This window comes from Mauremys reevesii, linkage group 2 (genome assembly GCF_016161935.1).
Source record: "Mauremys reevesii isolate NIE-2019 linkage group 2, ASM1616193v1, whole genome shotgun sequence".
Classification (NCBI taxonomy): domain Eukaryota; kingdom Metazoa; phylum Chordata; order Testudines; family Geoemydidae; genus Mauremys; species Mauremys reevesii.
The window spans coordinates 176,125,788-176,142,492 of record NC_052624.1 but is presented as its reverse complement, the minus strand read 5'-3'; the positions used below and the strand labels follow the sequence as shown (position 1 = coordinate 176,142,492).

At 40.4% G+C, this 16,705-nt stretch overlaps 1 protein-coding gene across 11 annotated transcripts in view; it reads right to left on the bottom strand.

The window, feature by feature from the left end:
* Positions 1-16,705, bottom strand: part of HIVEP1 (HIVEP zinc finger 1) — a 180,392-nt gene that overhangs the window by 97,459 nt on the left and 66,228 nt on the right. The window contains exon 2 of one of the 11 annotated variants that reach the window (XM_039522223.1): positions 3,427-3,605. The exons of the other annotated variants lie outside the window; for them this stretch is intronic. Within the exon in view, the coding sequence (XP_039378157.1) occupies positions 3,427-3,514 (88 nt within the window). The 5' untranslated portion in view covers positions 3,515-3,605. The remainder of the gene's footprint in view (positions 1-3,426; positions 3,606-16,705) is intronic. 11 annotated transcript variants of the gene reach the window in all.

The following is a 16,705-nucleotide window of genomic DNA, read 5'->3' as shown; positions in this document are numbered from 1 at the left end:
TTCTGCTTGTTCCTCAGATTGAAACAGGGACTTTCTCTTCAGTGCTGAAATATGAGAAGAAGAGCAAAAGCAACCAAAAAAATCACAGGACTAGAGAAAGAGGAGAGAAAGTCATCAAAATGGTGGTCCCAGAGGAAAACCACACTGTAGAACAACCAATGATGGGCTGAAATTCACCTTCACTTTAATAAATAATAATAATAATAAAAACCCACCACACACATACACACACAAACTGATCAGTTATAGTTTGATAATATTACAGTTCAGAAAATCATAGGAAGTAAGAAAATACTAAATACAAATTTCCTGTTTATTTCCAGATGCAAATAAAGTGGCTTTAGAATGTTAGACAAAACTTTATCGATAGCTGTAGCCATCAATATACCCATGTCAAGAAACACAAGTGCCCTGGTAAACAAGCCGGGGTTCACATTGCTGACAATCTTTTCGTCTATTTTTCCTTTTTTTGTAATTGTATTTCATATTTGCAAACCAAATTTCAAATACAGTATTATGTTTTTAAGGATTATCACATTTCTTGGGTGGTCAGAAGTTTTTGGCATTTAGCTTAATGCTTCAGAATGCATTTGAAGCATATAACAATTTTCAATCAAAAACACCTATGTCCAACTGTTAAGATTATTTCACTCGTTAATAGATTTGGTGTCTGTTCAACCAGACAACGTCAAATGTGTGATTTATGTGCCTGTTTAAACATTACATTTCCCATTTGTTTTATCCTGTTTAGTGATCACTTTTTCTAGGTCAATTAAAATATAAATTTTTAATAACTTCTGAAGAGTAACTGCCATATTTATTCACAATTAACACTCAATGAGTAATCCCATTAAACCCAGAGTTACATATTACTCAGCATGAGTAATGATAGCAGAATCTGTCTCTACTAACAAACTACATAAACTTCAGTCATTAAAAACTGAAATCTCCCACTTCTAATAGGTCATTTTAAAAGGTTTGATAGTTGTAATTTAATTGCTTTATGTGTTATGGTAAAGAAAGGATTCAGAAATTACTATTGTTCCATACACAATTTAGCGTAAGCACAAAGACAGACTTGGTGACAGCTGTCAGAAACAAACCTGGACAAAAAAGGGAAAAAGAGACAAAGCCTCCACCCTGAGTTACCACTAGGAGTCAGCTCTGTACAGGTCAGGACTCTAAGTACTTGAGTTTATTCAATATTTATAGAATACTGTATAGAAAACCTAATGTTATAGGACGTTTTAACAATCACTTATTTTCCATGCACACAGGACAGTCAGAGTAATGCAATCTTCCTAGTACATTATGAACCTAAATTGTTTGCATGAAAAATGCTTCTTTTCAGATAGTTAAGTTACTGCCTGATCAGCTAAGGGAGCAATCATTATCAAAACATTATGAAATTGAGAGAGTTAAACAGAAAGCAAATCACAATGCTTATTTGAACTACTCATACACGTTGATGGATTGTAGATTAACTGTAACCACTCAGGAACAGGCCTAGATGTCACTGCGGACAGCTCAGAGACAAGTATATAGTGCACAAAAAGCAGTCAAAAATGTAAACAAGATATAAGGCAGTATTACGAAAAAGACAGATGATACTACTGCAAATATAGTGCCATTAGTACTACCGTCAGTGTAGGATACAGCAAACAGGATATAGCAAAAGTACACAAGGTCCAAAGAAGGGTAAGAAAAATTATCAAAAGTACGGAAAGGCTTCAATGAGGGAGACTAAACATTTCTCTAATCTTAATTTACAGTGGAGATGTAAAAGAGTTGATATAATATAGGTATATAAAATAATAGAAGACAGAGACAGTCAATGGGAGCGCTCCTGTTTACCCTCTCTTACATTATAAGAGCAAGGACAAACCATTAGGGAAAAAAAGAAATCTGAAGACCCATAAATATGGTCTCTAAATGTTTAATATCATGAAGTTTCTCTTAGTAGTTGAGCATCTTGCAGGCTTTATTTACTTTACAAGTATATCTTAATTCTCTTCCCACTTGTTTTAAAAATATATAATTGTTAGACCTAGCTTTCACACTGAGTTATCCGTTTTGTTTAGAATGGAATAAAAATAAATCCTTTTTTACAATATATAACCAATCAACTTGTGGAATTCACTACCTCCTGACATTATTGAAGCTGAGAACTTAGCAGGATACAAAAAGGAACTGGACATATACAGTTACCCTAGCTAGAATAAAAATGTTCAAGAGATAGACTACTGAATTCCTGGGGTTAAGAAGAAATATTCTGGACTATAGGCTGTTATTACATAATTGTCCATTATGGATGTCTTACAGCATCCCTCTGAAGCATTTGGTGCTAGCTAAATTTGGAGAAAGGATTTCACATTAGATGAAACACTAGATTTTTGTTTTAAAGAAAAGAAGAACATAGTTTAAAATAATTTTGGTTGCTTCAGAAACCGACATCCTTGGTTTTGCTTTATATGAGGTATCATTAGATGCACAGTGAACAAATGTCTATTACCATCTCATGGCGTCGCTTCGTGAGTAGCATCAACCAAAATGAAAGCAGACCGAAAAAACATAGGCTCATGTTTTAAATGATAATCAGACTGAAAGAGCTATCCTCTAATGGGGCCCTTTTCAGGGCCAGCACCAGAAACCCTAGACATGGGGTTGTTTCTAAAGATGTTGCATTTTAATACGGAGGAGCTATCGGCAGTGAAAAGAGCTATCCTGCTCCACTTAGTTACAAACACTGAAACACATATTATCTTGCTTCAGGAGATGTGCAGCTTCCAGTTGCAGGCTACACCGTCATGGGTCATCACTATCACAAGCAGTCTGGGATACCATCTTAGAGAAAGGTTGTCACTATGTCAACATCTGTAGAGCCCTCCGCGGATACAAATTTATATTCAGAGATGCGGATATCCATGGATATAAAGCGGATATCTGAGATGCTGCAGGGCTCTACCAGGAATCGCAGCGGCAAAAGCAGCAGCACGTCAGGCCGCCACTCACAGGAGCCAGCGCCCAGCCCAGGCAGCTCCTCTGGCATGGCTGTACCACCCCCAGCCCTGCCCACTGGGGCCGGCACTAGGCTCACCAGCAGCAGTCCCTGGTCGTGCTAGTGTTCACAAGCGGCTTGCATGCTCCCAAACAGGAGTCCCTTCCATGCAGTGGTTTGCGTCTCCTGCAGAGTTCTAGACATCTGGTCCAAATGACTTCGTAGAATGGCAGGCAATAAAGGTAAACAAACCTATTCTGATTAACATCTACAACCCTCCATCAGTTAACTAGCCAAACCCTGCTCTGCCCACCTTTCTAGGATCTTCCATCTACTGTGGTGACTTCAATTCCCACTATGTCAATCTGTGATACCCTGACAACAACACAGACGGAGAGTGATTAATGGAGTGGACTTCAGTCGCTGACCTACAGCTCCTCTATGATCCAAAGCAAATGCCAAGCTTTCACAGTAGTAGATGGGTAACAGGCTCTTCATCCACCATTGTCTTTTCATCTTCCAGGCAACTGGTTCCAGTGGTCAAATGTGGAAGGTGCTTGAAGCTTTCCCAAAGTCTCAGCATGGGCTCTCTTTGATCACCACGGGCCTGTGGATATCAACAACAAAACAGCTTACAGAAGGCCCAGTGGAATTATCAGAAAGCTCAGTGGGAGGTCTTTCAAGCAGAACTAGAGATGTCAGTCAGTGAACTGGCCATGAACTTCACATGTCCAAGCAATATTAAACAACTCCTATCAAACTTCTGCAAATTACTTCAAGCAGCTGCTAAAACAACTGATCCCTAGAGCACTGATTTTCAAGATGGGGGGCAAGGGGAACTATGAGGTTATCGGGGTGGTGGGGGATGCAAAGACCTGACTGGTTAAGAATTTTTTCTTGTTTCTTCAAAATATTGTTGATAAAATAAGAATTCCTCTCACCAGTTGAGTCTCCTGCTCCAGTTCCTGCTGTGAGGCCAGAAGAACAAGAAGGAAAGAGAGATGAGTAGTGAGGGGCACGGCCTCTCCCTATGTAGGAAGCGTATGTGTGGAGGGAGGGGGGCTTTCCAGCTTACTGGCCTCTTAGAGGCTGATACGCATGCTGTCCCTTGGGAGCTAGTTCCTCCCTGCCTGCACAGGCTCTTGTGCGTGTGTGCCAGGGATAACATCAGGGCCAGAGGAGCCTGCAACCTGTGAGTGATTCTGAGGTTCTCAGGGGCAAGGGCACGAAGGGGGGCGCAGCCAGACTGCATTCTGATGGGGCCACCCACCTGAAGAAAGTTCTAGGCAAGGGATTGTTGCAGGGTACGGAGCACTAGGACATCCTGGCCAGAATGGGGTCCTGGACCCCACACATCCATGGACATACTGTCTCTTAGAAACGGGGGGTGCACATGGGATATGAATCTCCCAAAGGGGCTCAGCAAAAAAAAACTTTGGGAACCTCTGCCCTAGAAGCTATCACTGACAGTATGTTCCTGTGTGGCCAGAGGCAATTACTCTCTACAAGGAATTCAAATCTGCTGTTACTAAGAGCAAGGAACTCAATCCATTACTGGCTCAAACCAGGCATGATTGATGGTGAGAGAAAGTCACAAAGACGTACTTTATTCATTCTAGCCAAAAAGTGTAGCAGACCATCAAAAGATTTTCTGGAGATTCCAGCCTCAGCAAAAAAGAGAGTTTTCCAGTCACCACAATCATCATCACACCCAGCTAGTGGCTAATGGCCATATACAGAACTTGGGTAAGTCTTTCAGCTGTGCAGACAAAACTGAAATACAGAGAGGTGGGAGGCTCCTAGTGTGGATTTGAACTTGAGGGTTCCTTTTTCAGACAAAGAGGGACTAGGCCATAAACCTTATGAAAACAGTAAAGGCTCTAGGCCTGGATTATATAAATATGGAGTTTCTAATTCACCTAGGACCAAAAGCTGTCTGCTTTGGTTCCTCAACCAATGTCTCCAAGATAACTGCATCCCATAAATCTGGTGCAGGGCAAAGTTCGTAGACATTCTGAAACCAGGAAAATCCCTGGAAAACCTCAAGAGCTATGGAACCACCTATCTCCTTTATGTCACGTACAAGCTATCGAGAGACTGACCCTGATGCATATCAATAAGGCTACTGAACCACACTGCCCTTCATTCAGTCTAGCTTCAGACAAGGACTGCATAACCAAGATCAAGTCATCTGCCTAACATAAGACATGGAAGATGCCTTCGAGAAGGGCAAGAAAGTTGGTGCCGTTCTGGTTGATCTGTCACCTCCATATGATACTGTTGGCCAGCAAGTTGTTGCAGACTATTTCTTGCAATACCATGGTGTGGTTCATTATGGAAATGATAACGAATCAAAGCTTCATTTTGCAAACTGGAGACAGTCAGCGAACTTAGTCATCTCCATAATGCAAGGATCTGTTCCACCTCTTCTCCTTTTCAACATATGCACTGATGATCTAACAACAACTAAGGCTGATAAGTGCATATATGTAGATAACATAATTTGCTGATGTAGTAAACCACCACACAATACTGAAGAGCCGCTCATCCAGGACATGAATACTCCGGCCACTTGCCTTCGTCAGCAGAGACTTACATTAAGTGAGTCTAAAACAGTGGCCATAACCTTCTATCTGAAGAACTGCCCAGCCATCCAACCCATACAGGCTGTGTTGAGAATGTTCACTCCCTTTCCAGCCAGCTGACACTTACTTAGGAGTGAAACTGGACCACACTCTAACATATTGGTCCTATCTAGAATAAGTGAAGAAAAAGATCACCTCCCATACTTCCTTGATCTAGAAGCTAGCCGGGACATCCTGGGGAGCACAGGCAAATGTTTTACAAACCTCAATCCTAGTACTGGTATTTGCTCCAATAGAATATTGTGGAGCAGTTTGGGACAGAAGTTGGCATATGCGTCTTGATATGGAACTGAATACAGCCTCTCATGCCATTAGTGATTGTCTTAGCCACCAATGAACATAAAATGTATACCTGTTGACTCACATCTTCCTCAGAACTTTGATGAGATGCTGTTTCCCTTAAAACCACATGAAGGGCTATGGTAGATGAAAACAGCCTGCTACATGCAAGGCTAACAATGGTTCCAATGGGGGCAAATAAGCAATACACACTTCCTATAAGATCTGGCCACCTCCACAAGAAAACACCGACATTTGCAGTTCCTGCTGCCTTGCCACAACTGAATTCGAAACACCCTTTTGTGACAAACATTCATGTCCAGGGCTAACGGCCTAGTGCCAATCTCAGATGAACAACAGAACATTGGGGCCAACAGCTATGTCCTCGCAGAGTGGCAGCAACTCTGGGATAGAGAGCCAGGTATGCTGATGAATTTCAGAATCCCTAACTTACATTGCCTTTTGCAATCCGGAACGCAGATCCTGGACCAGACTTAATAGGCTGCTGATGGGAACAGCAAGAATGGCAGCCACAATGTAGAAATGCTTGGCCCAGTTTTCACAGCATGACTATGGAGCAGCGCTGCAGACCGTCAAACAATTAGAAGTGCACAGTCAGAAGACTGCAACACCTTGCTACCCTTGATGAGGCAGCAGTTAGATGGCTGAACAATCTAGATATCAATTTGTGACATACATGAAAAAAGATTATATACATATTACTACAGTGCACCTATATCACAGATTCAGGAACAACTTTAATTCTTTTGTGAGAAAGTATAACCAAAAAGATTATGAGAAGGTACAGAAATTGTACTTTCACTATACATTTTTTCTTAACAGAACCTGCAGTCATTCACAATATTGCCACCACAGATATCAAGTGAAATTGTTTAATTATGTCTAGTTCGGGGGCAAGTGTGATTGGGACCACAAAGATATTACAATAACCCACTGTCTAGTGCTTCATTCAAAAAAAACCCTTATTTAACATAAAAAAATGTTTTCTGTATCATCAAAAGCAATGTAGAAGCCACCTGTTGTATTTTCAAATCAAAAAATTCATTTTTAAAGTATGTTTCCAAATACAAGAGTATCAAACAATATGGGGGAAGGGCTCCCTTTTGTTATACCAAAAGGTTTAGCTTACATTTCACTCACAAATTCTGCCCTATGGCTTTCTTACGTTGTTTCCCATCTATATTATTGAGGGCATTTATGCTGCCAATGATGACCCAGGTTTTCATTTAAAAAAAGAGATTTCAAAACTGCTAGCCATTTGTCTGGGTTTTGTTATATGTAAAACATGGACTGCTATTATGTTCCATCCAAAAGATATCTTAATCCTAGGAGTGCAAACAATGAAATGACTGCTGTCCAGACTGGTAGACCTAAAAGAGATTTACAATATTTATTTTGGGTTACACATGTTCATGTGATGACAGCCAGTTAATGCTGTGCCATCCATTGCACAGTACCCATTATTTCCTTGGTTCTGAGTAGCAGATTATTGAAGTATAGAAAAGTGTGATCTGAGTGCTTAGTGGAGCACAAGTCTCCTATTTCAATACCTGGCCTACTCACAGGACATGGGCAAATAGGTAAAATCGAGGGATGGCTGGTTAACCATCAAGCAATCTTTAAAATTAAATAAAAAAGCAAAATACTGTAATGCATAGGCAAAAGGGTACTATAACAAGAACTCTGTGACTTAACTCCAAAGGCTCTTGATTTTACTGTTGTGTCTTATTCTGACCCAGCACTAAAACATTATTTAGCTCTATATCAATCAATCTGCCAATATAATCTATCTATCTATCACATTGGGGGGGGTGTCTCTCTCTCTTTTTATATATATAATTACTAGTTCTTTTTTAAGGATGCAGTGTTAACTATAATAAGACAACTACAACAGTTCATGATGCTTAATGCCTAAGGCTAAACCAAAGTGCAGTTTATCACCTTTTACAGTCTGCTTGCAGGTTTTTGACTGTAGTGATTTGGGAACAAGTTTTGCATTTTTATTACTTATAATTAAATACATACTTAATTTCTATTACTATTGTTTAAAATGATAATAAAAATATAATTAACAGATTTTAAGACTTCTCAAATTGGTACTAATCAAAAGATTGTTTTGACCTTACAACCACACTAAAATTTAATACATCTGTCATTAGAGAAAGATTTTGCTGTACATGTCAGTATACTGGATGTATTTTTGGCTTACTTTTTACATATAGTTTTCCTTTAATTATATAGGTTTTCAAACCAGTTATATAAAAATATGTAAAATTAATTCCTATGTTAGAGAGACAAAATGGGTGACGTAATATCTTTTATTGGACCAACTTCCATTAGTAGGGTTGCCAACTTTCTTCTTACACAAAACCAAACACCCTTACCCTGCCCCTCCTGAGACCCCGCCAAGGCCCCACCCCCTCTCCGCGGCACCACCCCCACTCACTTAATTCCCCACCACCACCCTCATTCACATGCTCATTTTCACTGGGCTGGCTTAGGGGGTTGGCGTGCAGGAGGGGGTGAGGGTTCCAGCTGGGGATGCGGGCTCCGGGGTGGGGCTCCAGGCAGCACTTAGCTCAAGCAGCTCCCGGAAGCAGCAGCATATCCCTCCTCTGGCTCCTACGCAGAGGCACGGCCAGGCGGCTCTGCATGCTGCCCCATCCACAAGCGCTGCCCCTGCAGTTCCCATTGGCTGGGAACCGCGGTAGGGGCGGTGCTTGGGGTGGGGACAGTGTGAAGAGCCCTCTGGCTGCCCTTACGCATAGGAGCCGGGGTGGGGAGGGGACATGCCAGCTGCTTCCCACGAGCGATGCAGAGCCTAGCAGGGAGCCTGCCAGCCCATCTGCGCAGTGTCGCCAACCAGACAGTCAATGGCCCGGTCAACACTGGAGCCGCCAGGATCCCTTTTCGACTGGGTGTTCCGGTCAAAAACCGGATACCTGGTCACCCTATCCGTTGGTCAGAGAAAGAAGCACAACATTTGAGATAAACAATATGTAAAACTAAAACTACAGATAATATGAAATTCAGCAAAACAGTGGAATCATAATTCAATTTATCTATCTATTTTTGACAAGCTTAGTATTTTTCTCTGGAAGGCCATTTTGCTAAATTAAGCAATGTATTAACCTTCTTCGTTGTTATGCAATACTTTCCAAATTTGATACACTGAGCAACATTTAATTTTACTTTTAAATAAAATTATACTGGGTGTGATTCTTAAAATAAAATTTCACAGAAGTTTCCTTTAGTTATATTAAAACTAAAAGGGATTGGTATTCTTCACATATACAACTATAGTATAAGCAAACAGTGACGTCTATTTGTTAGTTGTGTACACTGTACCATAAAATACATTATTTGAAAATATTACAACTAACTTAGTCTACATCTTTTCTGTAAATTTCATAACCAAGGACAATGTGTGAAATGGAGCCAATAGACATTTGCATTTATGAGAATACCGATTTTTAAATGCCCTATGGATGTATACAGAGAAGACGTAAGTTAAACCTGACCATCATTTCCAGTGTCTAAGTACTACACCAGCGATTCTCTAACTGTAGCAACCAAAGGACCCCCATTTTGATTTAAAAATTTTTGGGGACACCCAAGCCGAGCTGCTCGGCCCTTGCCCTGTCCCCTTCCCCAAGGCCATGCTCCCACTCACTCCATCCCCCCCCCATCAGTCACTCTCCCCCACCTTCACTCACTTTCACCAAGGTAGTGCTACTAAGTAAATGGAATGCCGCATTTTGTACTAGTTAAAGTTTTTTCAAGGTGTGTGGATTCATTCCTAGACATAGGGTGTGATGCAAAGCCCATTTGAAAACACTGGGAATCTCTCGAATTACTTCCATAGGCTTTGGATATAGATCCATCATGAGTTACTAAATGAGCATCCGTGGAGGTCACACAGTATATGGGATTACTATAGACATATCTATGTCCAATAGAATGGAGCACAGTCTTCTTCCCAGCTCTAAGTGAGCCTTTTTCAGTGTATATTTGAGTATCCAAAAGCACTGAGGAGTCCAAAAGGAGCTAGAGACTTCAAACTGATGTTACAATCAGCAGGTCCTGTAGCTACATAAGCAGATTGTCGTCTGTATTATGGTAACACCTAGAAGCCACTAACCAAGGATGAAGGCCCTCTTATGATAGGTACTGCACCCACGTATACCAAAAAGAGGGTCCCTGACTCAACAAGATTACAATTTAAGAATGCCAATAGAATTTCCACGAGATGCCATTAACAGATTCTCACTTAGTGACTTGCAGTAGAGGAAAGTTCACAGGAACTGTCTAAGCTCACAAGGGTCTGGGAGTTGCAACCAAAATGCTCTACTAGCATTTACTGCTTCTTTCATATGGCAGGTATAGAGCAACTACAATTTCACCTGCAGTTGATCAGAGCCATATGGCTACATCAGGAGTAGCAGAATTTATTGCAGTAATGCCTCCTTCATATTTATAAATTGGGCAGTAGGTAGTGATATGTTCGATAGCCGGTTGTGGGGAACCACACTTGCACACCGGGGAGTCCTTGATTTTCCATTTGTGCATTAGATATCCACATCTACCGTGGTTGGTTCAAATTCGGTTCAGAGTTGACCAAGATGATTGCGGAAGGTCAAACCCAGGAACGTTCTGCATGGAACCAGCCACAAGGTGCTTATTTTTAAAGTCTTGTTTAGTCCAATCTGCTTTCCAAGCCTCCTCCTGGGTCATAGCCTGATTGTATGAGGCTAAACTAATGTTCCCAGAAAGGCTTGCAGGACTTAAGACGCTGTGTGTGGTGGTGGGGGGGGGGGGGGAGGGCACTGTCAAAGTCTTGGTGAATAAGAAGACATCTCTTTTCCTGCATTCACTGAGCTTTCCAGAATGTCGCAACAGTTCGGTGTATCAAAGGAGGAGCGATGTTAGACAAAACAGGTAGGCATGGTGTTGGAGATGACTTAAAGGTTCCCATAATGCACCACATCACTGTATTCAGCTGGGTATCCACAAGTCGCATGAAGCTGCATCTGCTCCATACCAGTCTGGAAGATGGCAGCCTTCACGGGGCCCACTTATGAATTCATGATGAATGCCATCAACTTAGCGACCAAACATTGCTCAGCGATCTCCCGGTCATCGGAACAGCAACTCAACATATCCTAGCACTTACTGAAAATGGAGGAAGAGTACAGACTAGGAAGTTGCAAGACAGTGTAACTTGTTCACTAATAAATTAACAGTTATACCAGTTCCTAGATTATTTATTTTAAAAAGGGAAAATCCTAGTAAAAACAGAGTTTTCAAAAAAAAATAGAATTATGCCAAGGATAGTTGAGGAAAGCACTTCAAATTACCTCCCCACCTGGGACCAAGTGTAACATTTTATCAATTATGGGTCTGTGGACATACTCATCACAGTATGGAAATAGGCACCCACATTCCAAGATATGGTTTGCACATCGGATGCACAAAGTGACATCAGCTCTTTCAAATCTATGTAACATAGAAGAGGCAATGAAAGTCTCAACTTAACAACGGATGTTGACTTGAGTCATCTTTCTTTGTTACTACTTAAGAGAAAAAAAATACTAAACCACATACTGGAAAATAAAAATAATTTTAATCTAAATTGGAACAAAATAGGGAGTTGTCATGCTTTGCAAGTCCAATTTACATTAAATTTCTCTTGTTCGAGCTGGGTAACCAAAATATATTTTAAAAAACATTCCAAGCCTCTGTTAAGCAACTTGTGAACAGGAACAAGGTAAGTGGAAGAGAGAATAAATAGTATACCAAGTAACTGTCAGAATGCTGCTCTATGCAGAAGATCAGAAGTAATGTTGCCATATCAAACAATTGACTGTGATACAGTATATTATAAATAACATTTGGGCTTGCTTTGCAGATTTCTGGTTTTGTTTTGTCAAGCCTAGTTTGGCTACAATACAACATTTACAAGATTTTGCTTTAATAATATGTCAGTGTTTTATTTATTTTAAAAATACAATTTAAAAGAGGATCTTGCAAAATCATTGGTGATACCACAGTAAAGCTTGGTTATTGGGTGTAGTGTGCAGGTGCTGATTGGTGTTGGTGGCCTTTGATATACAAGAGGTCAGATTAAATGACCTACGGATCCCTTCTGACCTTGACCTCAAGGATTCTAATAAATTCATGTAGCAGAAAAGAGACAGACCTACAGTAAATCTCTCTGTTAAATGCATATTGGGATATTCTGTACAGACTGATAGGAATCTTCACATTCTCAAACAGTCAGTAAATATTATACTGTTACTCCTTGGTGATACAAATTGGACATGATGTAACAAGATATAGTGCTCCTTAACATTCACAGACAAAAACTAGGATAAAATGGAGTTAGGGCTGAGAGTAAACGCACCCAGGAACTTCAGGTAAGGTTAAATTTAAAATAAGTCCGACACAGTAAGATGTGCAAATACACAGTTAAAGAACCTCAACAACCTTAACTCAGCTCTATAGTGACACCATGCAATAATTGTATGATTATGATTACGGCATTTTAGTGTTTTTGATTGTGACAGAATGCGCCCTTGTATTCACATCCTACACACTACTGTAATAATCTTTGTACATGACATGTCTTGTGAGATATCATTTGAAATATCAATTTGTTAATCAGTAATATCATGCTAAAATGCATGTAGCAACATGTTTGTAAAGTTATGAACATAAGCTGAAATCATGATTGAAGTGTGTTTCCCAGATAAGTCTAGGAAGTGGCTAAACTAGTTTCTTTAAGACAAAGGGCAAGCTGATGCCCCCAGTGAGGTATCAACAAAGCTATCACCTATCAAGTAGCCATTCTTTGGCAAGAAAGGAGGGCAGGTACAAAGATCTGCAACTCAGCAAAGAAACAGCATGACGTCTTCTTCATCCACCAGACCCCCTGTATCTTGGTTCTCACCCGGAAAAGGTTTTCAAAGAGGGGCTGAAACTATAAAAAGGAGGGGCAAACACCCCAAGGCACTCCTCTTTCTCTCTGCCCATCTCATTCTCTCCACCTGAGAAGATAAAGGTAACAGCTGTTGGACTCTGTGAGAGGAGTCCTGACCCGCACGTTTGTTCAGTAATGCTGTTGGACGCATGTGGTGAGAAACTTTGCTTTGAATTCTGACTTTTATGCCTCATTGCTTGTACTCACTTAAAATCTCTTTGTAGTTAGTTAATAAATGTGTCATTGTTTTATCTAATCCAGTGTGTTTAACTTAAAGTGTCTGCATAACCCCATTTCAGGTGATAAACTGGTGTATATTATTTCTTTAAAGGAATAATGAACTTAATATATTTGCACTGTCCAGGAGAAGGCTGGGCAATGCAAGACATACATTTCTGGGGAAAGTCCAGGGGTCACCTTGCAGTATTATCCAGACTGGCAAGAGCCAGCATGTAACCCAGTTGTGGCTGGCAGGCTGTAGTTACACACAGACACTCAGGGTGTGAACTGCATGCTGGAAGGCTGTTTGGGGGTGGTCCAGCTGGAAGCTATTACCTGTAAGGCATTGTAAGGCACCTAAGGTTGCAGGGCAGGGGTGACACAGCCCCTCACTGGTCTGGATTGTACCCTGGTACGTCACAGTGATCCCAGATTTCTATACCTTGAGATGTTCATACCATATGAGACTGAAGCCAAGCTGCACACAGGCAAGAGAGTAGCCTCCTTCATTTGGAGGAGGAGAAGGAGCATTGAGCTAGTTGGGAAATTTCTGAAGAAACAGTTTTTTACTAAAAAAATGTTGATTCCTCCAAACTGAAACTGTTCAGAGGAAAGGGTTGGTTTTGATTAATCTCCCAGTTCAAAATTTTTTGGGGAAAAAAAGTTTCAAAAAATGTTGAACTGTCCTGTTACAACATTTTATAAACAAGAAGCTTAATTTTATTTGAAGTTACTTTTCTTTTTGAAATTTTAGTTAATTTGTATACTAATAAAAGATACCTTTTTTTAAAAAAGATTGAAATTGAAATGAAATGTTTCAAAAATTACCTAAATGAAATATTTTGACCAATTTTTTTTGATGGTCAGTTAAAAATTGTGATTTCAACTTTTTGTATTGTTTTGGGAAGGAAACAAATTTGACTTGTCAAAACCTTTATGGGACAGGTAAACCACTTCCTGCAGAGCTCTAGTGGAGAGAAACACACTGAGGAGCAGGTGAAAGAGGCAGAGACCATCATTGAAAAGGACAGCCTGTGGCTTCAGTTTCACTGTGAATAATGGGAAATGGCAGGAATTTGAAAGACAGGGATACTTTTTAGAATTCTTTGAAAATTAATTAGCCAGCACTGCTGAAAGAGAAACAGTCCAAACAGTCCAAAACCAAAAGTTCTTCAAATGTAGCCCATGCAGGATATTTCAATGAGTTAGCAATAAGGGAAGCTTAAAGACGATGTTATCCTGTTACTAAGATAATGAAGCAGGCACACACACAAATGTTTGACATCTAGTGCTAAATTTTTACAAGACTCATTTTTAACTTAATTTTAACTCAAACATATTAGTAGATTTACTTGTAAGGTTTCAGAAAAATTATTCCACGAAGCATTACAATTTTGGGAAGGCTAAGTTTTATTTTTCACACACAACAAAGATGACTCAACTCAAATTTAAGTGTAGATCTGCAAATGGTGCTTCCACAATATTCACTCTCTCTGCCAAATATACACGGACACACCCACTCTATGCATATGTGTATATAATTAAATATCCAATACACATATGTATGATGTATGTTTTCTATTTTTCAGGAAAGAATCTCTCTCATGCTACCTTTTGTTGACTGGAAACAGTTTGATCAAATTGAAATGCCTTTTTTGGCCCCATATTGCAAGCACTCCACTGCTTCATAAAATCACTATAAAGAGAGGATAGCTGATGAAGAGTTCATGCTCTGGGAACTTTAAATCTCCAGAACATAGGGAATTATAATGGCCGGAGGGTGCAGAAATTGTTAACCCAGAAAAGCCATGTGTGCGCTGAGTGAAAACCTGACCCCACAGAAGTCAATAGCAACGTTCCTGTGGACTTAAAAGAGGCATGACAAATCCTCCTAGCATTCCACAAACTCTTCTAGCACCACAACACCCACCTATCTATGGAAACTCTTGTTGCTACTTCCACTCCCCAGTGGCAAGTGACTCTGTAGACCTGCTAAGTTTCACACAGAGGTGTTACTTCAGACTTCTTCTGGGATCCCACAGTGCAGACAAAAGCAGGAATGGACTGCAGTGGGAAGTAGTCATCCTTATAACAATATAAGCAGGATGCACACCAGCAGCACAGAGCTCTCTACACACAGAGAGCAGGGTGAGGGAGGAAGTAACTGCTCTTGACTAAGCAGTCCAATGAGAGAAATGGAAGGACTAACACACAGAGGGCGGGGGGAGAAAAAAAAGACCCAGGCACTAGACTGGATCTTGAAGATATCAGACTTTAGTACCCATGTCTGCCACAGATTCCCAGTGTGACCAAAGGCAAGTGGCAATCTCTCTGTGCCTTAGCTCCCAATCTGTAAAACACAGATAATATTTCCATACCTCATAGGGTTGTTGTAAGGATAAAGTCATTAATGTTTCTGAGCAGCTCAGTTGCTATACTGATGGAGCCATATAAATACACACACATCAGCAATTTACTGCCATCAGCCACCCTACAGGGAAGAAACTTTTGAATTAATTCCTTAATTGCTGCTCTTAATATTTTTACAGTGCACACAAAGTTGAATGTTGTTCACATTTCTGCTATCTGACCATGTGCTACTGTCACGCAGCCCTTATGGGGGTATTAGCTCCTCACTGAGGCTATGTCTACACCTTAAACACTAATCAGCATAGCTGCAGCTGCGCCGCTGTAGTGCTTCAGCGTAGACACTCGCTACAGCAATGGTTCTCCCTCACTGTGGCTAATCCCACCCCTGAGAGATGCAGCTATACTGATGTAAGTTGTCAGTGTAAACCAGCCTATACAGAAATTTCTTAGATGTTAAATATATATGTAGCCCAAGAATTTCAAAGCTGACTACTGATTTGAGGTGCCCAACTTCAGACACCTTAAAGGGGCCAGGTTTTCAGTGACAGGTTGAGCCTTATGAAAATTAAGGCCTTTTAAAGTTGGGTTACCTAAAATCACAGAGGTCAGCATTGAAAACCTTGACCTCAGAATATGTCTTTGTTTTCTTTAAAAATAATGTATAAGCTATTCTAGTAAGCACAATTTATATAGCCCTCTTCTAACTGTGCAAAATGTTATTCCAAAATTAAATATCTTAAAAATATAGACCAGGATTTTCAAGACCACTCAGCTTTTGTCTAATTCTGCTCCCAAAGAAGCCAATGGTAAAACTCCCATTAACTACAATGGGTGCTGAATTAGGCCAATGCTAAATTCTTTTTAAAATCCCACCCATAAATTCTGGGAAAATTTTCTACCAAAGCCTTCTTAAAAAAAAACAAAACAAAAAAACAACACACGTATTATCTGGTATAAAGCTCTTGTGCATGCCCTATGTGATTACATTTATTACTGTTTAATGTTTATTTTACAACACCACCCAGAAAGTACAATCACGATAAAGCCCCATTGTTATATGCACCTGTAGCAGGGTGGTCCCCTGCTCCTGCCCTGAAGGGTTAAAAACAGCCCTGGGAACGGGCTGTGGCTGGAGAAAGCAGCTTTTAGGTCCAAACCCTGGCTGATTGGGGGAATTGGCTACAGCTGGGGCCA